Below are 22,889 nucleotides of genomic sequence, written 5' to 3' on the forward strand. Positions count from 1 at the left end.
CCTGAACCAAGTCTCTCCCAGTTCCTCTCCCTACCACGTCAACGGAGCAAAAAGACTGTCACTGTCAGTCCTCGAAGCTCACTCAAAGCGCAAGACCCGAGCTCACCTTCTCTTCCCTCAACCTCCCCAACAACTCCCCGACGTAACTCTCTGATCGGTCGTCGAACGAAGGAGTTCTCGTAGTCCTCGACGAAGTCGTGGACAGAGCAGGAGTCGTGATTGGGATCTCCTCCTCCTCGCATTGATGAGCTCCAGCTTGCTGATAGACGTAGGGAGTGATCTGAAACCCAAACGAGACGACCAAGACGCGTCGAAACGAAACCAAAGTCAGCTTCCGTTTTTCGGAACTTCTCTCTTCATCCACTCCTCCTTCTTCCTCCCCAAACGCAACCCTCAAGAACGAAGACCGAAACTTGTTTACTGACCCTCTCCCGCTCGACCTCCCTCCTGAACGACCTAACCCCAGCACTAGGCTCCTCCTCCTCCTCCTCCTCCTCCTCGGACCCAAACGCCTGATCACCTCCCCTCCTGACCCTCCCCTCCCTCATCGCCTCCACAGGATGAGTCAGCAAATTTCTCTTTCTTACCACGTACTCCCTGTTCCTCAGGTCTCCAGAATGTCTCGTTGAACGAGGGGCAGAAGGACGCTCGTCCGACGACGAGCATTTGGAGGAGGAGTCGATGTGGAAATGATGGTGAGTTGATTGGGGTGTGGCTTGGGTTTGAGGAGGATGGTAGGAAGACTGAGGTCGAGTGGAAGGTTGAACGGGTCCGATCGAAGGACGGACGAGGGAAGCAGGAGGAGGAGGGACGAGGTTGAAGTCGGGATGTTGTTGTTTAAGTTTTGGTTGTTGTTGGGATCGAGGTTTCGGGGAACGGGATCTACGAGCTGAGACTTGTTCGTCGACGTGAGGTTTGGTTGAAGGGGTTCGTTGGGTGGGGTTCTGAAAGGAAAAAGAAAAAAAGGGAAGCAAGAAGGAAAGAAAAGAAAAGAAAGAAAGAAAAGAAAGAAGGTGAGCTCAACCTTCCCGACTCGACCAGCCTCCTTTCTTTCCCGTCTCCCTCCCTTCCCACTCACCATCACCAAAGCCCTATCGATCCCCTCCCTCTCCTCCTTCCTCCACCCCTCCGCCCGTTCCTCCACTCCCTCCGCATATCTCAAAACCCTCCCTCTCCTCGCGTCCTCCTCCCTCGCCCGGTACGCCCGCTCCTCAAACTCCTGAGCTCGAACGGGTCCGAGAAGAAGATGAGGGAAGATTTTACGAGCGAGATGGTGCTTGAGTTGGAGAGAAGGGGAGGAGGAGGAGGGTGGGTTGGCGAGAGGGGAGATCTGGAAGGAAGAAAAAGCGGGACGGGAGGGAGGGATTGAAAAGGCGTGAGCTTTCGACTTGGACTTGAAACACTCGGAACTCGTTCGAACGAGAGCACAAAGGGGATAGTAGATACTGGAACGTACGAAAACAAACTCCTCGAAATCCTCTGAAGGAGCCGAGGGGGAAGGCAGTCCTCTTCTTCCTCCTCCTGCTCTGCCTCCTCCTCCTCCTCGAGAGCTCGTCCTCGGTTTCGGAGGACTGGTTGGCGTCCAGGTTGAAGTTGACCGCTCGATGGGGTAAGGGATCATCGTTCGTTTAAGATGAGGTGGTGGTGTCGCTTTTTAAAAAGGAAAGAAGAAAGGAAGGTGGGAGGGAGGGAGGAAAGGTCGTGGTTTGGGGAGGGACTGGGAAAGTGAAAGGAGAGGGCTCGATCGCGTCGGGTTGCTTTGATTTCTTTTTCTCGGTTTTTGGATTCTGGAACCAGCCGTGAAGCTAGATTTTGCGCCTCCTCTCGAAAGTCCAGACTAGAACTAGACTATCTGTTCCGAAAACGAAACCAAAGAGAAACCAAAACTCATCGATCCCTCCTCGTCCCGTTCCTCAAAAAGCAACCACCTTCCTCTTCCCCCCCGCCCCTCCCGCAAGCTTCTTCAACTCCGCCGCAGGTCTAGGAAGCTTCCTCTTCCTGGTCGCCTCCTCCTCAGCCTGTTCCTCCAGCTCAACCTCGTATCGCTTCCTCTTGAGGACGTGGAAGTCGTCCTCGTCCGCTCCGATGGGTCCTTCGAGGTCTTGGGAGTCAGTGGAGGTGGTGGATTGGTTGGGGTGAGGGAGGAGGGTGGTGGCGATTTGTTCTGTGAAGCGAGAGGGAGGGAGAGTTAGGGTTGAAGAGAAGAAGGGAGAGAGGAGGGAGGGAAGGGAGGAGCGAAACGACGCGTCGAGTCTTCCAAAAAAAAAGGCAAGCGAAAAAAAAAAAAAAAAACTCACCATCCCTTCTCAAACTACAATCCCTAGCCAGATGATCCTTCCCTCTACAGATCTTGCACTCCCCTCCCTCCGGGTAGACGCCCTTCGCAGCGTTCTTGGGACATTTCCCTGCGAGGTGACCTTTGCCGAGACAGACGAAGCAGGAAGCGAACGGCATGGGGTTGGCTTTGTTGAGAGGTGTTCGGCATTGGGTGAGGGAGTGGGTGGGGGAACCGCATCTAGAATTGAGCGAAGAGGGAGGGAGGTCAGCAGGAAAGCCAAAAGGACGTTCGAGAAAAGGAGCTGGGGGGCTCTCACCTGTAGCAAATGTTCACCGTATCCTTCCCCGTCATGGTCCTCACTCCATCAACGAGCAGATCTCCCTCGAGAGCGTTGGGACAGTCTCGAGCCGAGTGTCCTTTTTGACGACAGGCGAAGCAGGTCGTTTCTCGTTCTCGTTCCGACATTCGAGCGAGCCGACGTTGTTCCGAGGCGACTACTCTGGCGTCGGAGTCTGAGCAGAGAGCGAGGAATAAATTGAACGAAGGGTTGGTTAGGTTTAGTTGAAGGGCCCTCTAAGAAGAGAAGGAAGGAACGAAAGGAAGAGAAGGAAGCGTCGAGCTCAACGCTTCTCTCCTCTCTCCTTCCTCCTTCTCCTTCCTCTCTCCCTCTCGTTCCACCGCACCTCCCCCCATCGAAATCAGACTCCGAATAACTCACCCTTCAACCTCCTCTCCCCTTGCTCCTTCTTCTTCTTCTCCATCCTCTGCCTATGCTCCTCCTCCGTCTCTCCAGGCTTGGGACCTTTCAACCCAGCCATCGTCAACCGACCGTTCTCCCCTCGTTCGCCATCCTGCTTGCCGACTTTACCCGAGGGCTTAGGGGTGGCGGTGATCGAGGAAGAGGAGGAGGGTTCTTCGGCTGTGGTGGTGGTTGAGGAAGAAGAAGGGACGACGACGGGTTTAAGAGGTTTCTCCCTCTTGTCCTTCTTGCCTCGCGTTCCTCGTCGGGGTTTACGGGATTTAGGAGCTAAGGGCGTGGTAGAGTCGTCGGTGGTAGGAGCTGCAACTGCGGAGGGAGTGGGAGTAGGAGTAGGGGTGGGCTTGGAAGTGGAAGCGACGGAGGAAGGAGGGTGTTGAGCTTGAGGAGGAGCTTGAGCTGGAGGAGGAGAAGGAGGAGGACCGTCCGAGGGCATGTACGTTCGTTTCTTGATTCCGATAGAGGTGAAGCGAGCCATAGTCGACGCTGGGGAATCGTGCAAGAAAGAGGGAAAGAGAAAGTTTGGGAGGGAGGAGAGGGAGTTGGGGGAGGAGAAGGGAGGAAGGAGAGAGAGAGCTCGAAATCCTGGACTCGGTCGCGAAGGGGGAAGGAACAGAACAGGGTTGACGACGACCAAAGAAGAGGTTCTAAAAAAAAAAGAGAAACTTCTTCTGCGAGAGTTTTTTTAGTTTCATGAGATTCTTAGGTGTACGCTAGTGCTTGTTGTTGCTAGTTCCTCTTCACAGGAGCGTTCCCCCTCCCAGCTCCTTTCCCTTCCTTCCCCTTGGTCGAGACGAACGGTCGATCTTCCTCCACCTGAGCGTCCGCCGCTCGTTTGATAGCAGCCAAGGTTTCAGCGTCGGCGAGTTCAGCTTCCATCTGACCGAGCGACGAAGAAGAGAAGAATGGATATATACTAAAGGTCAGTTTTCGGCTTGAGAGAAAAATGGATGGCATCTGAAAGGACTCTGAGCTGACCTTCTTCCTCTCGACCCCCTCCAACCTGTCCAACTCCTTCCCCCTCGATCTAAACGCACTAAACATCAAAATCGGCAGCGTGATATACAAGAAAAAGGTTGTTGGATCTCCGGTGAGGAAGGATTGGAAGGATCGGAGGAGGGTGGAAGGGAGGGATTCGAGTTGGGTGAGGAAGGGAGGGGAGGAAGGACCGAAGTGGGCGAGGAGGAAGGAGCGGAGGGAGGAGAGGTAGGTGTGAAGGGAGGTCAGGAGGGAGGTAAAGTCGAGGTCCATAGGAGGAGGAGGGGGAGGAGGGGGAGGGGGGTGGATGGGTGGGTGGTGGTTTGGGAGGAGATGGAGAAAGCTCGGGAGGAGAAGTCGGTTCCCGGTTGTTTTTTGGAGGGTTTTTGTTGTTTAAATTCCAAGATCGTGTGCTGAGCTGAATAGAGCATAGGCGAATGAGGGCCTCCGTCACTTTTTTCGCAGCGATTTTCGACTCCAACCCAACCCTTCTTCTCGTGAGCTCAACTTCGAAGCTCACACTCTCGGCCATCTCCTCACTCTCTCTCTCCTTCATTCCCTTCTCTCGTATGGCTCCTCGAACCGTTTCCGATCTCGCCAGACTGTTTGGGAGTCCGAGAAGACGATCCAGCTCGTTACAAACATGTCGAGAAGAACAAATCTTCCATCAGCGAGCTCGTTCGTTCCCTCTCTCTCTCTCTCCCCTCTTCCTTCTGGCGTCGCTCTCTGACCTGAATGTCCTTCCTTCTTCCCCACTCGACAGCCGGCCGGGAACTTCTCTTTTTCTCGGATCAGAGCAGAGAGAGCTGGGATCAGAACTTTCGGTATTCAAACGCCAGAACGAGAATCTGCCGACCTACATAGACTAGCAGACGCGTACGTGAGGCTAGCATCAAACCTTCTCGAGTTCACCGCATCCTTCCTGATCACATCGAAACAACTCGTCATCTTCTTCCCCAAATCTTTGCCCTGTGAATTCAGAATGCATTCGAACTGTAACCGAAAAGTAACCGAATCGGAGGGAAAAGATGCTGACCAAGGATCTTGAAAACCCAGCCTCTCTTCTCCTGCGTTCGTTTTTGATCTCTGCTCTCCCAAACCACAACTCTCCAACCTCCTCCTTCCTTCCACCTCCTCATCCCCATCAACCATGTCTCCCACTATCCTCGTCATCGGCGCCACGGGCAACACTGGTCGGAGCGTCACTTCGACCCTCTCCAAGCTCCTCGACGCTCAAGCTTTCAACGTCCTCGCCCTCACTCGATCCGCTACTTCGGACGTTTCCAAGCAGCTCGCCGCTCTCCCCAACGTCAGGATCGTCGAGAAGGACTGGACCGAGATCGACTCAGCCTGGCTCAAGGACAACAACGTCAAGAAGGCCTTCGTCGCTTCTCACAACGCTCCCTCTCAGTACACGGAGGAGTCAGGTCTTCATCTCGCTCTTCTCGAGGCAGGAGTCAACTACGTCGTTCGAATCTCCACCAACGACTCCACCATGGGACCAACCAGTCGCGTCTACTACGGTCGAACCCACTGGGCCATCGAGAACCTCCTCTCTCAACCCGAGTTCAAACCTCTTCGATGGACGTCCCTCCGACCCAACGTCTTCTCCGTCAGTCTCCTCGCCTCGGAAGCAGCCTGGGTCAAGACCTACCGAAGCACCGGAGAGCTCGGTCAGCTCAACATCACCTTCGACAAGGACGCTAAAGTCGGAATCATCGATCCCTACGACGTCGGCGTCGTCGCTGGAACCCTCCTCGCTCTCTCGGACGCGTCGCAACACAACAACAAGAGGTACATCCTCTCGGGACCCGAAGACTACTCTGGAGCCGACGTCGTCTCCCTCGTCGAGCGAGTCGCTGGCGTCAAGATCCCGGAGGAGAAGATCACCTTTCGGTACACCGCGTGGATCAACGAAATGGCCAGCAACGGGTTCATCGCGCCCAAACTCATCCCGTCGTTCCTCGCCATCTTCGTCAGTCTCTGGGACGGTTGATGCTCCACTATCAACACCGCAACGGACCCGGAGGTGCTCAAGCTGGCTCCTCCCACGACGACAACCGAGGCTGCGTTCAGGAAGATGGTGGAGTGAGGAGAGGAGGGTGAGGGGAGGGCCGAGACGCGTCGTGTTTTTTTTTGCTTTTTTTGATCGCTCGAGATCCCGGTTTTTAGCTCTTTCTTTAGGCGATGTTCTGACGATCTTCTGGTCGTTGGTTCTGCGTTATTTTTGTACCTCTCCTTCTTTTCATTATCACGCTTTTTCTTCTTTCTTGCTCGACCTCTCGCGTCTTCAACACTCTCTTCCAACCTCCTTTCACCTTCTTTATCTAGCAGTTCTTTGGTCGCTCTAGTCTATCCTTTCTGATAGAGTACTCGAGCCCTTCTATTCTCTCCTCAAGATCTGCTCTGCGAGCGAAAAAACAGAAGGACGGGTGAGGAAACGCGACGGCACTAGATGAGGAGGACGTCGTCGTGTGTGGTTTCTCTCGTTTTGCTTCCTTCTTCGTCAAGGAGCGAAGATCTTGAGATCACACGGAGGAACTCCTCAAGCTCACTCGAGACCCTCTCGAGATGAATTTTTTGCACGTCCTTTGACCCCGTAACCCCTCCTCCTGACGCGACTTTTCCTTTCCTCGAAAGGGCCGATCGCTCTTTTTCGAGGGTTGTTGACTTCCTCCTCTCCTTCCCCTCCAACTCCTTCCTTCTCTTCCCTCTCCTCCCCTTCTTCTTTTCTACCCCTTACTCCCCACCCACCTACACCCTTTCCGCCTTGAAAATCATGCTTGCCATCTCCGCTGCCCTCTCTGTTCTCCTGGCTTCTGTCGTTTCCGCTCAGACCACCGCGTCTGCTCTGGACATCGAGGTCGAGCAGGTGAGCTCCAAAAAACTCCTTCTAGTCTCCTTTTCCCCTTCACGTTTCTCGCGTGTGTGGCCTCTACTCGCACGTGGGCATGTATGCTGACTTCGTTTCCTCTCTTTCTCTACTCCTCCCAGGCCAACTTCATCCGTGAGTTCCTCGTCCTTCCCTTCCTTCTTTCTCCCTTCCTCCTCGTTCTTCGCTCATCACTCCTCCCCTCTCCTCTCTTTTCCAGAATCCCAGCTCGTCCCTGATCTCCTGGCCGAGTTCAACCCTTCCGCTACCCTCGAGGTCACCTTCGACTCCACCGTCGCTGCTATCGGACAGCCCTTGACCATCACAGAGGTCACCAACCAGCCCACCGTTCTCGTTACTCCCTCCTCCAACGCTACCGCCTTCACTGAGGGAGCCGTCTTCACCGTCGCTATGGTTGACCCTGCTACCGTTGGAAGCGATCAGTCGGGAGGACAGGTGAGTTCTCGGACGTTCTTTGGACGCAGAAGGAAAGGGAGGAGGAACGAGAGCGAGAGAGGAGGACGTCGGTCGCTCGTTTCTTTTCCGTTTCCCTGGCTCACCTTTGTTTCTTCTTCTCCCTACTAGACTCGACACTGGCTCGCCAACAACGTCTACCTCACTGGAACCGAGGCTCCTTACGGACTCAACTTCTCCACTGACGCCATCACCACTTGTTCGTTCACGTCCCTCCTCCCTTCTCCTTTCGAGACGATCCCTTCGTCGAAGCTGACTTGAATCTGCACACACGTTCTTCTGATAGACGGAGGACCTTTCCCTGCTGAGGGTTCCGGACCCCACCGGTGAGTTCCATCGCCTCCAACTTCAAAGGGAGGAGAAGGTGGAAGGAGAACCAAACAAGGAAAAACGCGAGAGCTCACCTTTCCTCTCCTCTGGTTCTTCCTTTCTCGAACCTCAGATACACCATCTTGCTCCTTCCCCAGCCTTCCACCTTCACTGCTCCTTCTGACTTGAGCACTCCTGGAGTGAGTTTTCTTCAGATCTCTCGAGAGAGTCAGCTTCGAGGAAAGGGAATCGCTCGCTGACCTTGCTTCCTCCTCGACAGGTCGCCATCTCGACCATGGACTTCGCCGCCTACGTTACTGACTCTGGACTTGAGGCTCCCGTTGCTGGATTCTACTTCGTACGTTCAGCATCTCCTACTTCGGCGTGCTGCGACTCAAAGAGCCTGAATAGCTGACCTCCTCTTCTCCTCCCTCGTCTCCCAGACCGTCGAGCAGGGAACTTCCACTGTCTCTGTCGTCGCTACCTCCGCCGTCGACTCCTCCACCCTCCCCGCTTTCGCTCAGTCCACCGCTGCTGGAGAGTCTTCCGCCGCTGCTGGGTGAGTTTTCTTACCCTCTCTCTCTTCTCTTTTCTCGTCGTCGCGTCTCGACGACCTCAAGCTCACTTCCCTTCCTCCTCCTTCTCCTTCCCACAGATCCTCCGCCGCTTCCGCCACCGGATCCGTCGCTGCTTCCGCCTCCGCCAGGGCCTCGGGAGCTTCTTCTTCAGCCGCCGCTGCTGCTTCCACCGCCGCTGGGACCTCCTCCGCTTCGTCCACCCTCTCCCTCTCGTCGTCGTTCGCCGTCGCTGGTGTTCTCGCCGTCGTCGGACTCGCCGCTTGGTAAAACCCGACCTCTTAAACTGGAGTAGATGGACTGCTGTACGGACTTTCTCTGTAGAAACGGTAGAACTGGACAATCGGACTTCCTTTGCATTAGTTTATCGGCCGTCTTCTTTGTTTCCTCTTGCCCACCTTCACTTCTTCGTTCTACTTTCGCATCTTCTTGTTACTCTTCTTTGAACACACGCTTCACCTAGCATCAAACCACTCCCTTTTCATTGCAGTTGTTCGCTATCCTTCGAGCGTCCTGGTCAAGGAAAAGAGAACACGAGCGACGCGTCTGAAGAGAAGAAAGAAAGAGGAGAACGGCGTCGGCCTTACAAGCTCGAAGGTCGGCTCTGAGCTCGAATGGACTAGGGTGGTTGACCGTCGAGAAAGAAGTCGACCTGAATCGATGCTGGGCGTTTGAGAAGAAGAAGCGAAAACAAAGCTCCTCAACTCGTCTTCACTTTCGACGGTCGTCTCCTCCCTCTCCTTCAGTACTCCTCCTCCGTTTATCACAATGCCCAACGCTCAGCCTGGTTCAACTGTTTCTTCTCTGGTTGATCTCTTCGGTCTTATAGCCGTTGATCGGGAGCCCCCAGGAGGCTCTGGATCAGAGAAGGAAAGCTCGTCAATTTTCCAAGTGTCACAACGGCGAGGTACGTTATCCTGAACAAAAACTTGAGCGGAGATGGAGCTTGGAGGGTGTCAAGCGAAGATTGTATATGTAAATACAACCACAACTGAGCCAGAGGGAGTAAATTATGGAGAAGAAAGGTCGAGTCGAGCCTAGCCCCTTCGTCGCGACGCTCCTCCGACCGTTCTGCTACAAGAACCATCGCAAGATCAGCCTCTGTTACCCCGGAATCTGAAACAGCAAGAGAAAAGCTCACTTCTATTTCGAGCTTCCCAGCTGAGCTTCCAGATCCTCCGACGCTCGCGCGTCTCCGTCAAACAAGACCTCGTTCTCCACTCCCTCCTCTGCCAGATCCGCGATGACTGGGAGTTCTACTGCAACCTGGGAGTCCCGTTTCACAATCTCTTCTTTACACAGTTGATTGTGAGCTGTTGAAGGGAGAAGCGAACAATCAGCCTCGTCCCCTTCAACGGCGCTCACGCGAGACCCGACGAGTCTTCAACTCACCTGCGTTTAGAATCACCGCTGCTATAACGACCAAGAAGCCACCCAGTATGGTGAACGCGGTTCTCGCATCCGACCAGTCCCCATCCTTGGGAACGGCCAAGAAACCCCCTGCGATGAAGACTCCAGCCAGCTGAGTGTTGACGGCCTTCCATCGTTCCCTCCAGAAATCGAGTGTTGTAGCCGGTCGAGCAAAGAGAAAGACGAGTTGATCGTGGAGGAGGGAGAGCGTGACGGAGAAGAAGATGAAGAGGAGGAGGTAGATGGTTTCCGAGATGGGGAAGAGGCGAAGAGCGATCAGGAGGTGAAGGAAGAGGATCAGGAGCGGATAGAGGGGGATTCTTGGGCGCTTTGCATCCATATCGGAGTGGTCGAAGGCAGGTAGAGGGGGTTCAGATGGTTGAGTTGGAACTTCAGAGGGGTCGGTGGAGGGAACGGAGGTGTAGAGGGGTGGGGAGGACATGGTTGGATGTTGATGAGAGGGAGGGAGGGAGTTGGGAGGGAAGAAAGGAAGGGGAGATCGACCTGTTTAAAACAGGTCGTGCCGGAGAGAAGACGGCACAGCTTCCCTCTCCAGCACGAAGAAGTTTTTTTTCGCTGGTTAAAAGTGCTGAGGTAGAAAAGTTTTGAATCTCGCTCATGAACGAGACTCGTGCAGATTTGGCGGCTGGAAAAATGAGACGTTCGTTGAGGGTGACTCACGCAAAAAGAGGCGACGACCTCTGCCCTCCGCTGTCCTTTCTTTTCCGCTTATACTCAATTTCCCAGCCCTCACTTTCCATTCATTAACAGAAAACCAGCGTAAACAAGGCCCGGTTCAACGTTTTGTCACCCTGCCCGAATTCCGACGAGTCGTCCTCGACGTCGGCTCCTCCTCGAAACAGAGGACGACGAAAGACCATTCAGGAATGCGTCGCTGTCTTTCCCTCTCGATTTTCGAAGGTCGAACATAAATGAGGGCCTAGGCAAGTGAAAAAAAATCTAGAGAAACAAGGAACCTGTCTTGTCCAGGTCTTCGTTCCCTCCACGTTTATGTAGATGTTTCGAGCAAAGACAGAAAAAGCCTGCGAAGACGCGCCTCAGTCAAAATTGTGATCGTGGATTGTCTTCGTCAATCGCTCCTGTGTAAGTTCGATAAAGAAGAGCAAGTGACGTTCACCTCCAGGAGAAAAAAATGCATGCAAAATCACTCCCCCTGAAACTCAAAAGGAAGGCGACTGACCCTTCCCTTTTCGGCTTCACACCATCACCATCTCCCTCCCTCCCCCTTCCCTCCTTCTTCCCCGCCATGACCTCTTCTCCTCCTTCCAAGCCTCCCGCCGAGTCCAAATCCGTTCCAAGCGCTTCCTCCTCCATCAGCAAACCTGCTCAAGAACGAACGTTCCCAACCAACCCCTTCCTCACCTCATGAGTCCCTTCACCTCCGCTTTCCTTTCCTCTGGACACCCCGCCCTCGTCTCGGAAGACGATCTCAAATCCTCCGCCGCTTCCGAGGACGAGGACGAGGACGAGCACGAGGATGAGCAGGCTTCAGAGAAGGAGAACGAGAACGAGAAGGAGGGCGGGAAGTCGACGGCTCCGATCTTCACTGGAGTTGGATCCATCTTCAACCCTCTCCTCGGTTCCTCTGGGCCTGAAGGTACTCCCATAATCAGACTGGGTGGATACAAGGACTTAGAGGAGAAGGGTGGCTCTGAAGCTCTCGAAAGTTAGTTTCTGATTCTCTATCCGTTCCTCCTCGACTTTCTTGTTCCTCGTTCGCTCCACCGTCCGTGACTGACCTCGTCCCTTCCCCTTTCTATTTCCCTCCTCCTCCTCCTCCTCCTCTCTTCCTTCAAAGCAGACCAACAAGCTCCCTCCACCGACTCTGAAGTCAAGGAGACGTCGTCCGAAGAAACCGGGAAGACGAAGCGCGACGTCGACGTCGACGTCGGCGATCAGGCTGGTTCGAAGGTCGTCGAGGAGGGAAGCGCCGCTGCTGCTTTGGTCGAGGTTGAGAAGGGAGGGAAGAGGGAGGTTGACAGGGAGGGCAAAGGAGAAGAGGGGGAGGAGGGGAAGAAGAGGAGGAAGACTGCTGGGGATGGGGAGGGAGGAGGTGGAGCTGAGGTCGAGGTTGGGAAGGAGCAGGGCGAGGGAGAGGTGAAGTCGTTGGGTGCTTGGTGCTGAGGGGAGTGGAGATGGCCGGTGATGATAGTTGGGTTCTGATGTGATTCTTGACGAGTTACGCTTGATGCGCTGAGGGTGCTGAAGAACTGAAAGGTTGAGCTCGAAGACTCCCGACTCGACGCGACGAGCCAGACCTCTCCTCCCCTCCTCCTTCCTCTCTCTCTCTCCTTTCCTCCTCCGCAATCTATCCAAACCCATCCATCCATCCATCTCTAAAAGCGATCCTTCCCAAACCCATCTAACCAATTCTACTCCCTGAAGTACCCCAGAACAAACCCAAGCTTCTCCCTCGCCTCCTGACTCCAACCCTCCTTCCTCGTCACGCAACTGAACTTCATGCACCCCTTGGTCTCGGTGAGAGTATTTCCCTCAGCGACGATGGCGTGAACGGAAGGGAGGATGGCCTCAGCGACCTTCTTGGACAGGTGGGCGTTTCCGTGAAGGGTTTTGACGACCTGCAAAGGAAGAAAGGACGCGACGGAGACGAGAAGGCAAAGAAGGAGAGAGAGGAAAGGAAAGAGTTAGATAGACTCGGGGAGCGAGAATGATACTTAAAGAGACGAGGGAACATACCTCCTCAACAGTTACAGGCTGCTCTCCCTCCCTCCAAGCATCGTAATCGGTCGAAGTGCAGATGAGAGCGTACGAAATCTCAGCCTCTCGAGCGAGCTTGGCTTCAGGGATGGTGGACATGTTGATGATGTCTCCTCCCCACTGTCGGTACATCTTGGACTCGGCTCGGGTCTGGGAGTAGATTGAACGAAAAGAAGAGAGGGAGGAGAGTCAGTGGACGAAAGGAGGGACGCGACGCGACCGTTCGACTTCCTCTCTCTCTCCTTCGCGTCTGAAGGAGGGAAACTCGAGAGAAGCAGTGAGACGACGTACAGAGAACTGAGGTCCCTCCATAACAACAACGGTCTTGTCGTCGTGAACCTTGACGTCTCCGAGAGCGGCCTTGACGAGAGGAGTGATGTGAGCGGTGAGCTGAAGGTCGAAGGGATCTCCGAACATGGCCTGAACAAAGAGAGCGAAGATGTGAAAAGATGGTCAGCATACGAGCCGAGAGATTGAGCAGATTTAAGAGAAGCAGGGAGAGAGGAGGAGAACTGACGTGAACGACGACGTTCAGTCCAGAGAAGAAAGTCGAAGGTCGGATTCCCTTGGTTCGGTCGATGATCTGGGAAGGGATGATGAAGTCCCCTGTGAAGGACAAGATTTGCATGAAGCTGATCAGTACATGCTGAGGACTCTCTGAGATCTTCGATCCCCAAAACCTCGAAGCTCAATGCGTCTCCCTCCCTCCTTTCCTTCGTGCAAACTCACCAGGAGCGATCTCCTCCCTCAAACTTCCGACAGCACTGAAAGCGACGATGGCCTCAACTCCGATGCTTTTGAGAGCGGCGATGTTGGCTCGACCGTTGACCTCTGAAGGAGGAATGGAGTGGTCGACTCCGTGACGGGAGATGAAGGCGACTTCGGGACCAGGGGCGTTGGGAGAGGAAGCGAGAGGAGGGAGGGTGAAGATAACGAGAGGAGAGGAAGGGAATCCCCAGGGCTGAAGGAGATGAGGAGGGAGAGGAGATAAAGAGGTCAGCGAGGGGAGACATACAGCGAGGAGAGCTTGAGCTGGAGGAGGAAGGGAGAGAGGAGAGGAACTGGGAACGCACGGTCTCGACGACGATTTCTCGGCTGTAAGAAAGGAACGAAGTTCGAGTCAGCTACGAGAAAGCATACAGATGAAGTTAAGTGATCATGTAAGGGGCCGCTACACAGTGAACGAGCTCGCAGGCAGCTCTGGCAGCTCCTCGACCTTGAAGCCCACGTTCTCTCGCCAGAGCTCACTCCTCCCTTCCTTCCCTCCCATACCCTCCTTCCAGTCTCCCTAAGGCGTCGAGCTCCTCGTAACCCAGCGAGGACCTCCCTGTACACCTATAGCAGTCCTTGGTATATGTATCCAGTTCTATTAGAGAGCGTCCTCCCACCATCTTTGAACGGGGTGGTCCGAAGCGAGAACGAGCACGACGTTGTTCGATCTCTGCCTTCCTTCCCTCCCACCAGTAGATACACCAAAGTCAAAAGGATGAACTCACACGAAAGTCAAGTTGTCGAGCTTGTAGAGACCGGATCCTCCGATGACTCCAACGAGAACTGAGAGAGGAAGGAAGAGTCGGTCAGCTTCAGCCCTCGAAGCCGTCTTGGTCTCGTCGTCGTTCTCGCCCTCTCTCCTTCCCGACCTCGTTTCTGTTTTCGACATAGTGGACGACAGACGTACCAGGAGCGTGAGTAGTAGACATATTCGAGAAAAGAAGAAGAATGTGGTTGGGAGGGAAGCGGGGGGGAGAGAGAGGCGTGCTTGCTCTTTTCGAGGGAAGAAAAAGTCGAAAGTCGAGCTCATTTCGTCCTTCCCTTCCTTCAAACGCTCACTCTCTCAAAACTCAACATGACTACTCCTATCCCCAAGCAGCTCGTCGTGTACGATTTCGATTGGTGAGTCTAGGCGTTCGCTCGAAGTGGAAGAAAGGGAGAACGAGCTCTTCTTCCCCTCAAGCTCACTTCGCCTCTCCTTCCCTCTCCTCTCTCAGGTCGTTCGTAGACCAAGACACGGACCGATGGATCCTCGAGGTTCTCTCTACTCCTCTTCGAAGAGAGCTCCAGACTCTCAACGAGGAAGGAAAGATGCAGTACACGGATATCGTGTGAGTCAGAGAGAGAGAGAGGGAAGAAGGGTAACGAGCTGATCTCTTGCTTGGTTTGGTTTGTGTTTCGCAGAGCTCACTGCGTCGCTAAGCTGCAGGCTACCGTGGGAAGCTCAAGGCAGGAGATTGAGGACGCTCTCAGGAGTTTGCCTGTGGTGAGTTCTTCTTTTCTCTTTTGGTCGTTTGGTCGAGCTGGCGAAAGAGCCGAGGGAGGGGAGAGAACGTTCGCCTTCCCCTCCTCTCCTTTATCTTGATCTCTTCCTCTCGCCGTACCTTAGCCTACCTCTCCGTGCCACGAGACGATCCCAATCTCGCCAAAGCTGACCCTCTCTTGGTGCTTTCGTTTTGTCTTCCCTCACAGCACCCAGCCATGAAGCGAGCCGTCCTCGCTCTCAAAGCCGCTTCCTACCCTCAAACCACCCTCTTCTGTCTCTCCAACTCCAACCAGGTCTTCATCGATGTCATTCTCAAGGTCAGTCTCTTCCCTTTATCTTCCTCTAGCTGAGATTTTCGAAAGAAACTCTCTCCCTCTGGCCTCAGTCCTTCCCTACTTCGCGTTGCTCCCTCCGAAACTCGAGCTCACGCCCTCCTCCCTCCCCTCCCTTTTGTTTCTTGCAGCACCACAACCTCACCGACCTCTTCACCCGAATCACCACCAACAACTCCCACTGGAACGAAGACGGCAAACTCATCATCACTCGACGGATCGCTCCTGACGCGCCCAAGCAGCACGGATGCAAGATCGGGTGCTCAGCGAACATGTGCAAGGGTTCGTCCTTTCTCGATTCGTTCCTCCTTGTTGAGAGCTCGTAGGAGAAAAAGTAGAAGGCTGCTCGGTCGAGCTGAGCGAGGGTCGGATTAGGGTTGTTGACTCGCGTTTCTTCCGCTCTTCTCTTCATCTCTCTCGACGCGTCGCTCTCGTTCGGATCCCAACAGGAGAAGAGCTCGAAGCCTTCCTCGCCGAGAAGAAACTCGCCGGAGACGACTACTCCCGAGTTATCTACGTCGGAGATGGAGGAAACGATTTCTGTCCTCTGTTGAGGTTGAGGTCGTGAGTTTATCTTCTTTCCTCCGAGGCCAAACCGTTCTCTCTTGCCTCTCTTTCTTCCGCTGACGCCTCCCCTTCGTCTCCCTTTCTCGCACCGTCTTTTCTCGCTCTCGATATTGCTTGTTGCAGCACCGATCTTGCCCTTGTCCGAAAAGGGTTCGAGCTCGAACAGAGGATCAAAAAGGAAGGAGGACTCAAGTGCCAGGTCAAGTACTGGACGATGGGCTGGGAGATCGAGGAGCACTACGCTGAGGGAGGGATTGCTAGGCAGCTTTAGACGTATCTTTGGGGGTAGGTTTCGTATTGGGTTGATGAGGATTTGTTTGCGGCTTTTCTTTGCTTTGGATGGAGAGCGAAAGAGAGAGCGGAGAGGAAAGAGGAGGACGCGTCGTCCAGCTTTTGTCGGTCAGCGAGCTCGCTTCCCTCGATTCGTTCAAATTTGCTAGCACGCGCCTACCAGTCAAAATATATCTCCGCCCTCGATTCTTTGTGAAACTCCAGGAGGCTGGATAAATCTGCATCCGCCTTCGGCCGCCTCGCCCTTTGGTCAATCTTCCCTCTCCCTTCCCTTCAACCATCACCCACCCCTTGTCTGCTCTTCGGGATGAGTTTCGCTCCCATCAACCTTTCCCTCACTCCGTCCCCTAATCCCGCTTCCTATCAACAACAACATCCCATCTCTCGAGCTTCGACTCCAGGGCATGCTCATTCGAGCTCGACGGGAGGAGGAGGAGCAGGAGGTGGGAGTTCTTCTGGACCGCTCGAGCTGTTTGATCATCATCTACAGGAGATAGGGACGGATTATCTTTGGTTCTTTAATGAGAGGTGAGTGCTTTTGGGAAGATGAGGTTGTGTAGAGAGGATGCTGACTTGGATTCAACGGCGAAAGGGTTCGTTTGGAGGAACAGTTGTGAGTAGTGAAGTGTCCCTCCTTTGCCTTCCTTGCTTTCTTCTTCGCTCATCCAAGCTCTCCACACTCGTTGTAATCGTACATTAGTGCCGACTCCTTATCCCTGTTGACTCAACGAACTCAAGCTCTCGACAGAGGAACGGATTCGCTCGGGTTTGTCCAACGTCTCTCATTCAACCTTCCTTCCCTCTCATTTCCTCTCGTTGCTCCCCTTTCAGCTCACCCGTCCTTGTCTCTTCGTTAACGAACTCGCTGGATTAGATTCAACAACAGTAAACACTCCTTGCCCTCTGTTCGAACCGCTTGGAGACAGGTCAGGGAGAACACTGAACAAGGTCCGTTGAGCTTCGTCTCCTTCCCTCTTCCGGACTCTCTGAGCTCAGCCCGTCGCATCGCCTCCAACTTTTCGCTGACTCGTTGATCCTTCTGGATTTGGGCGGATACAGAGGTCGAAGCCCGAAGAGCTTTCGCTTCCAATCTGAGGGAGGAGGTGATCAAACCCTTGAGTGCTCTGAAGGTGAGCTTCTCTTTCAACTCTGGAATCGTTTCCCTTTCGCCCTCGAGGAGATGGAACGCTGATGGCTCGTCTTTGCAGGCCACTCAAACGAGGATCTCGAATCGGATAGCGGAGGACATCAAGAACTCTCACGAGAAGTATAACGAGTGAGTCAGGACGAAGCGTCTGAGGGGAAAAAAGGGAAGGAGGGAGGAGGAGGGGGAGAGCTGACCGCGAGCGTTCGATTTTGGGTTTGGGTTCGATTCAACCAACAGACAAGCAGCCGCTCTTACGAGACTTCAAAAGAACTACGTTAGGAAGACTTCCGAGTATGTCGTGAGTCGCAGCTTTCCATTTCATCTTTTCTTCGAACCTGTTCGTGAGCTTGAAAAGATCGAAGCTCACACCCACCTCCTGCCCTCTCCCTTTCCTCCCTCCAGGACACCATCTCCCCTCACTCTTCTTCCTCCTCCGTCTCCTCCCCGCCCGCTCGTCCAGCAGCACCCATCCCTTCCCTCTCGTCCACCTCCACCATCGGTTCCTCTACCGCCTCCCCTACAACTCAATCAGCAGCCGACCAACGACGCGAGGACATCGCCCGAGGGATCGGACAGACCAAGAAAGGGTTGAACCAGTTCATTTCGAACCTCCGTGGAGATCGAGATAAGGACAAGGACAAGGATAAGGATAAGGATCGTGGAGGATCGATGGATGAGTCGAGGGAGAGAGCAGCTGGGGCGGAGGAGAGGGAGCTTCAGAGGGAAAGGGAGAAGGAGAGAGGAGAGAGGGAGAAGGAGAGGGAGAGGGCCGAGGCGGGGACGATGAGAGGTGTGAGAGCTAAGAGGGAGGCGGAGGAGGCTGGTGAGTCGCTAAATCATCACCTGTAGCGTTTGCAAGGAAGAAATGCAACAAGGGTATGGAGGTGGGAGACGGAGACCGAGGAGAGAATTGGGAGCTGACCGCGTCTCTCCTTCTCGATGTTTGTATCGATGATCCAGACGCCAAGTACCGGCTGGGAGTTTTCCATCTCGAGTCGCTGAGGATCAACGTGGAAAGGGTGTCGCAGGGTGGATCGAACGTACGTTGCAATCGACTTCTCTCGACGCGTCGACCTCCTTGTTTCGTCTCGAGCTGACTCTCCCTTTCCTCTCCTTGCTCTCTTTACCGAAACACAACCAACAGTCAGCTCAAGACTTCGTACAAGAACTCGTTCGTCTCCATCTATTCCTCCCTTCTTTCCTTTTCGCGTCTCATTCGCTTGCCTCCCTCCTCTTCTCCACCCTCTCCCTTCCTCCCTTCGTCTCCCCCTACACAGGTCCTGACCCTCCAATCAGCTCTCGCCAAGTTCTCCATTGGTCTCCAAGCCACCTCGATGTTCGCCTTCCAGATGGGGAAACGCTCCGAGGAAGCCGTCGAGAAGATCGATCTCGGAAAGGACGTCAACGCTAGCCTCCTTGCCCTCGGAGGGTCGAGCGGAGGGATGAGGGAGAGACCGTTGAAGCCCGTGCCGTACAACAACTTCTATGTGGGGCCTTGTAAGGATTTGAGTGAGTTTTGGACGCGTCTTTGGGTCGAAGCGGAGCAGGGGAGGGAGGGAAGAGAGAGAAGGAGGACGTCAAGGACGAGAGCTGATTCGTTTGCTGCCTTTCTCGTACAGTCTTCGGAGTATCGCTTCAGGATTACGCTTTTGCCAGAGGGATCAGTGGGAATACGAACGCTGTGCCGATTCTGGTGGAGAAGTGCATCAAGGCGATTGAGGAACGAGGTCAGCTCACTTTTCCTCCTTCTTTGTTTTCTCGTGGACTCTCGAATCTGACAAATTCTGCTGTTGCTTTCGATTGGGTGTAGGTTTGGACGCTGAGGGATTGTACCGGTTCGTCCTTCGGCAGGTTCTCGAGAGTTCGTCGACGCGCCGGACCTTGACTTGACTGACCTCTTCGTCCTCTTCAAACCGACTTTCATACGGTTCAGGATCAGCCCGAGGTTGGCTACTGTTCAGAACGTGGGTCTCCGTTCTGAATTCACTCTCTCGTTTCGGTTCTTCGAGACTGACGCCCTTCCTTCGTCGACGATTTCTCGTTCCAGCTGATCCACAAGATCGAGATCGGTCAGTTTCACCGGCTCTTCTCGAAGAAGAACCGAGACGAGTCCAAGCTGAAGCTGACTGTCTCCTTTTTCGTTCTTCGTCATCTTCAGACGAGGAGAAGTTTGAATTCGCTCGAACGGAGGAGATCTGTTCGTCCCCTCTCTCTGTCTCCCTCTTCCTCCCTCCCTCCTTCCCTCGATTCGAACCCTGACCCCCCTCCTCTTATTTCGGCTCCACAGACACCATCGCCGCCATCCTCAAACTCTACCTTCGACGCCTCCCCGAACCTCTCTTCCGATGGTCGCTTCAAGAACGAGTCGCTTTCACGAAGGAACGAGACGACCACATCGCCAACGGATTCCTCGTCCTCAGGGCCAAACTGAAGAGGTTGCCGCCGATCCATGTCGCTACCTTGAAGGGTGAGTGTCTATTTCGGACGTGATGAGGCGGTCGCCTGGCGATTGCGATAACGAGAGAGCTGACCCGAAGTTTGTTGTACTTTGGACGCGTCGTGTTTCATCCAGCTCTCGCCGAGCATCTCTCGATGGTTGTATTGGCTGATAACAAGGTTCGTCAAGTCTTCGACACTCTGATTTTCCACCGAGTCCGCCGTGAAATTGACTTCCTCCTCCTCCTCTAGATGGACGCGAAAAACCTCTCGATCATTTGTGAGCCGCGTCGAACGATCCGTCTCTCTCCTCTCACCTCGTCGCTGAACCTCTTCTTTCTTCCCTTGCTCGAACAGTCTCCTCCATTATCTTCGGAGAGAACGACATCACGGATGTGGGAGTTCTTACCATGATGCAGATGGCTAAGGCTCGTTCTCTCTCGTCGATCCTCTTCGTCGAGGGTTCAAAAACTGACTCGTCGTTCCGTTCCGTTCCTCCAGGATACCTCCTTCGAAGACCTCCTCATCTATTCCTCCGTCATCTTCGCCGAAAAGGACAGATCTCCTTACACCAAAGGTCCGGATCTTACCCTCGTCGGAGAAGGATCTTCGTCCATCGTCCGGTCAAGATCTCGGTCAGGATCCCTCTCCAGCGCTCTTCACCAGCAGCAGCAACAGACCAAGGAGTCGAGATCACGATCAGGATCCATCAACGCTGCCTCTCCGATCGTCGCCATGTCTTCCTCCTCGCCCGCTTCGCCAGGAGGATCAACTGGCTACAATCCCGTCCCGGTCGTCAACAACGACTTCGCTCCCTCTTCCTCCTCGTTGGGATACTCGGGATCGATCCATCAGAACCTTCATCGGAGGAAGATCTCGCTCAGGAACGAACAGGAAGCTCTCGGACTAGCAACAGGATCATCCTCGTCTCCCATCTCCACGACCTCCTCCTCTCTTCCTCCTCCCCTTCCTTCAGCGCCCACCCCTCCCCATCTCCCTCCTCGTACAACCAGCACAGGCCAAGCAGCCGAAGGACCCATGCTCCCTCCTCCTCTTCCGAACCGTCCTCAAAGAGTCACTTCGATCGGAAGCAGTCGACTCTCGAAGAGTTCGTCGTCGCCGCCAGGGGAGGAGGAGGTCGTCGGAGTCGAGTTTGATGCCGCTGAGGAGGAGAGCAAGCTCGCCGCCAGTCTCGCTGCTAGTCAAGTCCCTCCTCTTTCATCGACTTCGCTTCTCGGACTGGTCGTTCCGGAGCCTTCGTCGAGCTCGATGGGAGATGGAGGAGCGCCCTCGCCGGGGTTGGTGAGGTTGGTGAACGACGCGGACGAGACGTTGACGAAGTTGGAGGACAAGGCTGAGGGAGAGGTGGTTGTTGAGAAGGCGAAGGAGGATGAGGGAGAGGTTTCGTCGGTGGTGGGAGGAGTCGAGGAGAAGACGAGAGAGGAGAAGAAAGTTGAAGGGGAAGGGGAGAAGTGAAGGAGGGAGGGAGGAAGTGTCGAAGTGATACCCAATCTGTAGTCTCTATCTCAGCGACGACGAGTGATGGACGCCTTCAGTGTTCAAGATATCTTTCTATGTATATTTACCTTAGTCTGCCTTAATCTCTACTTTACGACGCCGATGAATGATCTCGAGCTTGCTCAATTCGTTCCTCCCTCTTCCCGCCCTCGACTTTGCGAACGATTGGCTGACCTTCGCTGTCCTCTTTCGCGAGATCTGCTGTTGTCGCGGCTACCAGAAGGAGCATATCTAGGCCTGTACCACTCATCTCGATTCTGAACATCGACCTCCTCGCAGAAGAGACGAGGCAGTCGAAAAGTCTGGTCGATGAGCTCACGCGTTCGTTCCTTTTTTCGCGTGCATCCCGTCCTTCACGGGTGCGACTTCTCGTTTCTTCTTGCTCGGATCAGCGTCCACCCATCTCTCGCGTCAAAGCTCCAAACTCTCTCGCTCGCTTCCTTCTTCGGCACCTTGTTCAGATCTCTCGTGGCGTCCGTCGGGTCGAGGGGCCTGAAATCCAACCTCCTCCTCTCTTTGTCTTATAAAAGCCTCTTTTCTGTGCTCCGATCAAGGCCCAGTCGTCTTTGTTTGCGTTCCCAGGGGTCCGTGGCCTTTTTTTTCACCTTCGCTGAAAGCTCGAAGTTCAGCAGCACCTTCTCCCTCAACCACCACAGGCCTCCTCTGTTCCTCTTCCCACCCCCTCCTCCTCCCTCCCAACGATGCTTCACCCTCGTTCCCTCCTTCTCTTGCTCGCCGCTCTCCCTCTCTCGGTTCTCGCATCATCTTCTCCTCTCGGAAACTCAGCAGCTCGATCTTCTCTGCCCGACCTCAAGGACATCGTCCGTCGTCGACAGATCAGTTCGAAGGAGGTCGTTCGAAGGCAAAAAGGAAACGGTTGGGCTCGAAGAGCTCTGTGAGTACTAGTCCCTTTTCTGTTTTACTCAAGGCTGACCTCGACTTCACCTATTTTTTTACAGTCCCTCTGGAGGAGTGTGCCCTGCAATTGGCGACAACGGTTCGTCGTCTTCTTTCTTTCCTGCTCTCTTTCCCAGCGAGCAAGGATGCTGACTTCGCATTTGTCCTCATCGGTCTATCTCAGTTCTGGGAGTAAGTCTCAGCTTCGTCGGCCCCTTTTTTCTCTCTCGACAGACGTACTCTGACGAGCTCGCTCCCCTCTCCTCTTTTTCCCTCGTTTGTTTCAGAACCCCAGCTTCACAACTGGTACCATCTCGCCCTGGACCGTTACCGGAGACCTTCCTAACTCGTTGAGCAATGAGGGGATCTGCGATAACTATGACAGCGAAACCGAGACGTACTACGACTGTCAAGCTTGGTGAGTCTGTTCGCGCGACGCGTCCGCCATTCGCATCTCTGACCTGTCTCTCGCGTCCTCCTTCTTTCCAGGAGCATCGTCGGCGACAAGCAAGGGACGATTACCTTCTCTCAAACCATCTCCGTTTGTCCAGATCAGCCTCACGCGCTCTACGTCCGGCTGGGTCGTTCAGGAACGGGAGCGACGCCGGGTGTCGAGTGCACCGTCGAGGGTTCGATCGGATGTGAGCTTTCAATTCCTTCCCTCCTTTGAGGTTTGCCGTCGTCTTAACAATGAAAACCTTTCTCTTGCATGCTTCCAGACGGAACGATCTTCTCTGTCAGCCCTTGCAACGACGCTGCCGTCTGCAACTTCGCCTCACCCGACGGTACACTTGGAGCCGATTAAATCGGCGAATCGGCGCTGCCGATTATTTTGCCGATTAATCGGGCTTTAATCGGCGTTTCGACTCGGCAAAACCTGCGAAAATCGGCGAGCCGATTAGTTGCGGAGTGCCGATTGGGACGTCGCGACGCGCCGAACAATCGGCGAATCGGCGCTCCTCTCCTCTGCCATTCGAGTCATCCTCTACAACTTTTCCGGGCTGTCTGTATGTAATTTACGAGCCCCTTTTCGTGCTGGAATCTCTCCTGAG

At 54.3% G+C, this 22,889-nt stretch overlaps 11 protein-coding genes across 11 annotated transcripts; 4 read left to right on the forward strand and 7 right to left on the reverse strand.

The window, feature by feature from the left end:
* Window positions 1–142: 142 nt before the first annotated feature.
* BDY24DRAFT_187623 (uncharacterized protein) lies at window positions 143–1,767 on the reverse strand. Its single transcript, XM_076636374.1, has 3 exons — window positions 1,457–1,767; window positions 1,079–1,330; window positions 143–944 (listed from the first exon to the last, which is right to left on the reverse strand). Exons 1-3 carry the CDS (start codon window positions 1,619–1,621, stop codon window positions 357–359), a joined length of 1,005 nt encoding a protein of 334 aa, XP_076493291.1. The 5' UTR covers window positions 1,622–1,767; the 3' UTR covers window positions 143–356.
* A 146-nt stretch (window positions 1,768–1,913) lies between these two features.
* Window positions 1,914–2,767, reverse strand: BDY24DRAFT_344410 (uncharacterized protein; the record flags this gene model as incomplete). Its single annotated transcript, XM_076637551.1, has 3 exons — window positions 1,914–2,164; window positions 2,298–2,515; window positions 2,595–2,767. Coding segments are annotated over 3 exons (642 nt in total), but the record flags the coding sequence as incomplete, so codon positions are not given.
* A 92-nt stretch (window positions 2,768–2,859) lies between these two features.
* On the reverse strand, window positions 2,860–3,680 carry BDY24DRAFT_187605 (uncharacterized protein). Its single transcript, XM_076636373.1, has one exon. The coding sequence runs from the start codon at window positions 3,511–3,513 to the stop codon at window positions 2,977–2,979; it is 537 nt and encodes a 178-aa protein (XP_076493293.1). The 5' UTR covers window positions 3,514–3,680; the 3' UTR covers window positions 2,860–2,976.
* A 35-nt stretch (window positions 3,681–3,715) lies between these two features.
* BDY24DRAFT_400874 (uncharacterized protein) lies at window positions 3,716–4,317 on the reverse strand. The gene has a single exon (XM_076642012.1). The coding sequence runs from the start codon at window positions 4,284–4,286 to the stop codon at window positions 3,765–3,767; it is 522 nt and encodes a 173-aa protein (XP_076493294.1). The 5' UTR covers window positions 4,287–4,317; the 3' UTR covers window positions 3,716–3,764.
* A 704-nt stretch (window positions 4,318–5,021) lies between these two features.
* On the forward strand, window positions 5,022–6,414 carry BDY24DRAFT_400877 (uncharacterized protein). The gene has a single exon (XM_076642013.1). It carries the CDS (start codon window positions 5,164–5,166, stop codon window positions 6,007–6,009), a length of 846 nt encoding a protein of 281 aa, XP_076493295.1. The 5' UTR covers window positions 5,022–5,163; the 3' UTR covers window positions 6,010–6,414.
* A 236-nt stretch (window positions 6,415–6,650) lies between these two features.
* On the forward strand, window positions 6,651–8,762 carry BDY24DRAFT_400878 (YbhB/YbcL family Raf kinase inhibitor-like protein). The gene is made up of 9 exons (XM_076642014.1): window positions 6,651–6,885; window positions 7,008–7,020; window positions 7,106–7,341; window positions 7,471–7,558; window positions 7,646–7,685; window positions 7,802–7,868; window positions 7,949–8,026; window positions 8,112–8,227; window positions 8,324–8,762. The coding sequence occupies exons 1-9, from the start codon at window positions 6,793–6,795 to the stop codon at window positions 8,511–8,513; spliced, it is 921 nt and encodes a 306-aa protein (XP_076493296.1). The 5' UTR covers window positions 6,651–6,792; the 3' UTR covers window positions 8,514–8,762.
* A 700-nt stretch (window positions 8,763–9,462) lies between these two features.
* BDY24DRAFT_187651 (uncharacterized protein) lies at window positions 9,463–10,283 on the reverse strand. Its single transcript, XM_076636375.1, has one exon. The coding sequence runs from the start codon at window positions 10,093–10,095 to the stop codon at window positions 9,595–9,597; it is 501 nt and encodes a 166-aa protein (XP_076493297.1). The 5' UTR covers window positions 10,096–10,283; the 3' UTR covers window positions 9,463–9,594.
* Window positions 10,284–10,879: 596 nt separating this feature from the next.
* Window positions 10,880–12,392, reverse strand: BDY24DRAFT_400884 (uncharacterized protein). Its single transcript, XM_076642015.1, has one exon. The coding sequence runs from the start codon at window positions 12,006–12,008 to the stop codon at window positions 11,307–11,309; it is 702 nt and encodes a 233-aa protein (XP_076493298.1). The 5' UTR covers window positions 12,009–12,392; the 3' UTR covers window positions 10,880–11,306.
* On the reverse strand, window positions 12,047–14,092 carry MEU1 (S-methyl-5-thioadenosine phosphorylase; the record flags this gene model as incomplete). Its single annotated transcript, XM_076643827.1, has 8 exons — window positions 12,047–12,253; window positions 12,372–12,542; window positions 12,684–12,812; window positions 12,910–12,998; window positions 13,122–13,353; window positions 13,466–13,487; window positions 13,889–13,946; window positions 14,071–14,092. The coding sequence occupies 8 exons, from the start codon at window positions 14,090–14,092 to the stop codon at window positions 12,047–12,049; spliced, it is 930 nt and encodes a 309-aa protein (XP_076493299.1).
* On the forward strand, window positions 14,071–15,958 carry BDY24DRAFT_187706 (phosphatase phospho-type). Its single transcript, XM_076636376.1, has 7 exons — window positions 14,071–14,285; window positions 14,381–14,494; window positions 14,568–14,649; window positions 14,856–14,966; window positions 15,113–15,263; window positions 15,431–15,545; window positions 15,672–15,958. Exons 1-7 carry the CDS (start codon window positions 14,239–14,241, stop codon window positions 15,817–15,819), a joined length of 768 nt encoding a protein of 255 aa, XP_076493300.1. The 5' UTR covers window positions 14,071–14,238; the 3' UTR covers window positions 15,820–15,958.
* A 15-nt stretch (window positions 15,959–15,973) lies between these two features.
* BDY24DRAFT_187759 (uncharacterized protein) lies at window positions 15,974–21,066 on the forward strand. Its single transcript, XM_076636377.1, has 20 exons — window positions 15,974–16,367; window positions 16,432–16,452; window positions 16,540–16,605; window positions 16,714–16,787; window positions 16,899–17,115; window positions 17,224–17,284; window positions 17,389–17,809; window positions 17,947–18,026; window positions 18,131–18,157; window positions 18,264–18,495; window positions 18,606–18,713; window positions 18,797–18,821; window positions 18,920–18,950; window positions 19,034–19,055; window positions 19,145–19,183; window positions 19,274–19,453; window positions 19,559–19,602; window positions 19,675–19,702; window positions 19,780–19,850; window positions 19,924–21,066. The coding sequence occupies exons 1-20, from the start codon at window positions 16,147–16,149 to the stop codon at window positions 20,896–20,898; spliced, it is 2,943 nt and encodes a 980-aa protein (XP_076493301.1). The 5' UTR covers window positions 15,974–16,146; the 3' UTR covers window positions 20,899–21,066.
* The last annotated feature ends 1,823 nt before the right edge of the window (window positions 21,067–22,889 follow it).

Source organism: Mrakia frigida (genome assembly GCF_051309035.1).
Source record: "Mrakia frigida strain ATCC 22029 unplaced genomic scaffold BDY24scaffold_36, whole genome shotgun sequence".
NCBI classification, from domain to species: Eukaryota; Fungi; Basidiomycota; class Tremellomycetes; order Cystofilobasidiales; family Mrakiaceae; genus Mrakia; species Mrakia frigida.

Excerpts from the sequence above, each read along its gene's own strand:
- BDY24DRAFT_187623 (XM_076636374.1), bottom strand. The coding sequence starts at position 1,621 with ATGATCCCTTACCCCATCGAGCGGTCAACTTCAACCTGGACGCCAACC. Across the intron at positions 1,331-1,456 it reads ATTTCGAGGAGTTTGTTTTC|ATCTCCCCTCTCGCCAACCC; the intron begins GTACGTTCCAGT and ends TCTTCCTTCCAG. Across the intron at positions 945-1,078 it reads TCGATAGGGCTTTGGTGATG|AACCCCACCCAACGAACCCC; the intron begins GTGAGTGGGAAG and ends TTTTCCTTTCAG.
- BDY24DRAFT_187605 (XM_076636373.1), bottom strand. The coding sequence starts at position 3,513 with ATGGCTCGCTTCACCTCTATCGGAATCAAGAAACGAACGTACATGCCC.
- BDY24DRAFT_400874 (XM_076642012.1), bottom strand. The coding sequence starts at position 4,286 with ATGGACCTCGACTTTACCTCCCTCCTGACCTCCCTTCACACCTACCTC.
- BDY24DRAFT_400877 (XM_076642013.1), top strand. The coding sequence starts at position 5,164 with ATGTCTCCCACTATCCTCGTCATCGGCGCCACGGGCAACACTGGTCGG.
- BDY24DRAFT_400878 (XM_076642014.1), top strand. The coding sequence starts at position 6,793 with ATGCTTGCCATCTCCGCTGCCCTCTCTGTTCTCCTGGCTTCTGTCGTT. Across the intron at positions 7,342-7,470 it reads GCGATCAGTCGGGAGGACAG|ACTCGACACTGGCTCGCCAA; the intron begins GTGAGTTCTCGG and ends TCTCCCTACTAG. Across the intron at positions 7,559-7,645 it reads CACTGACGCCATCACCACTT|ACGGAGGACCTTTCCCTGCT; the intron begins GTTCGTTCACGT and ends TTCTTCTGATAG.
- BDY24DRAFT_187651 (XM_076636375.1), bottom strand. The coding sequence starts at position 10,095 with ATGTCCTCCCCACCCCTCTACACCTCCGTTCCCTCCACCGACCCCTCT.
- BDY24DRAFT_400884 (XM_076642015.1), bottom strand. The coding sequence starts at position 12,008 with ATGGATGGATGGATGGGTTTGGATAGATTGCGGAGGAGGAAAGGAGAG.
- BDY24DRAFT_187706 (XM_076636376.1), top strand. The coding sequence starts at position 14,239 with ATGACTACTCCTATCCCCAAGCAGCTCGTCGTGTACGATTTCGATTG. Across the intron at positions 14,650-14,855 it reads CTCTCAGGAGTTTGCCTGTG|CACCCAGCCATGAAGCGAGC; the intron begins GTGAGTTCTTCT and ends CTTCCCTCACAG. Across the intron at positions 15,546-15,671 it reads CCTCTGTTGAGGTTGAGGTC|CACCGATCTTGCCCTTGTCC; the intron begins GTGAGTTTATCT and ends TGCTTGTTGCAG.
- BDY24DRAFT_187759 (XM_076636377.1), top strand. The coding sequence starts at position 16,147 with ATGAGTTTCGCTCCCATCAACCTTTCCCTCACTCCGTCCCCTAATCCC. Across the intron at positions 17,116-17,223 it reads TCTCACGAGAAGTATAACGA|ACAAGCAGCCGCTCTTACGA; the intron begins GTGAGTCAGGAC and ends TTCAACCAACAG. Across the intron at positions 19,703-19,779 it reads GAAAAACCTCTCGATCATTT|TCTCCTCCATTATCTTCGGA; the intron begins GTGAGCCGCGTC and ends TTGCTCGAACAG.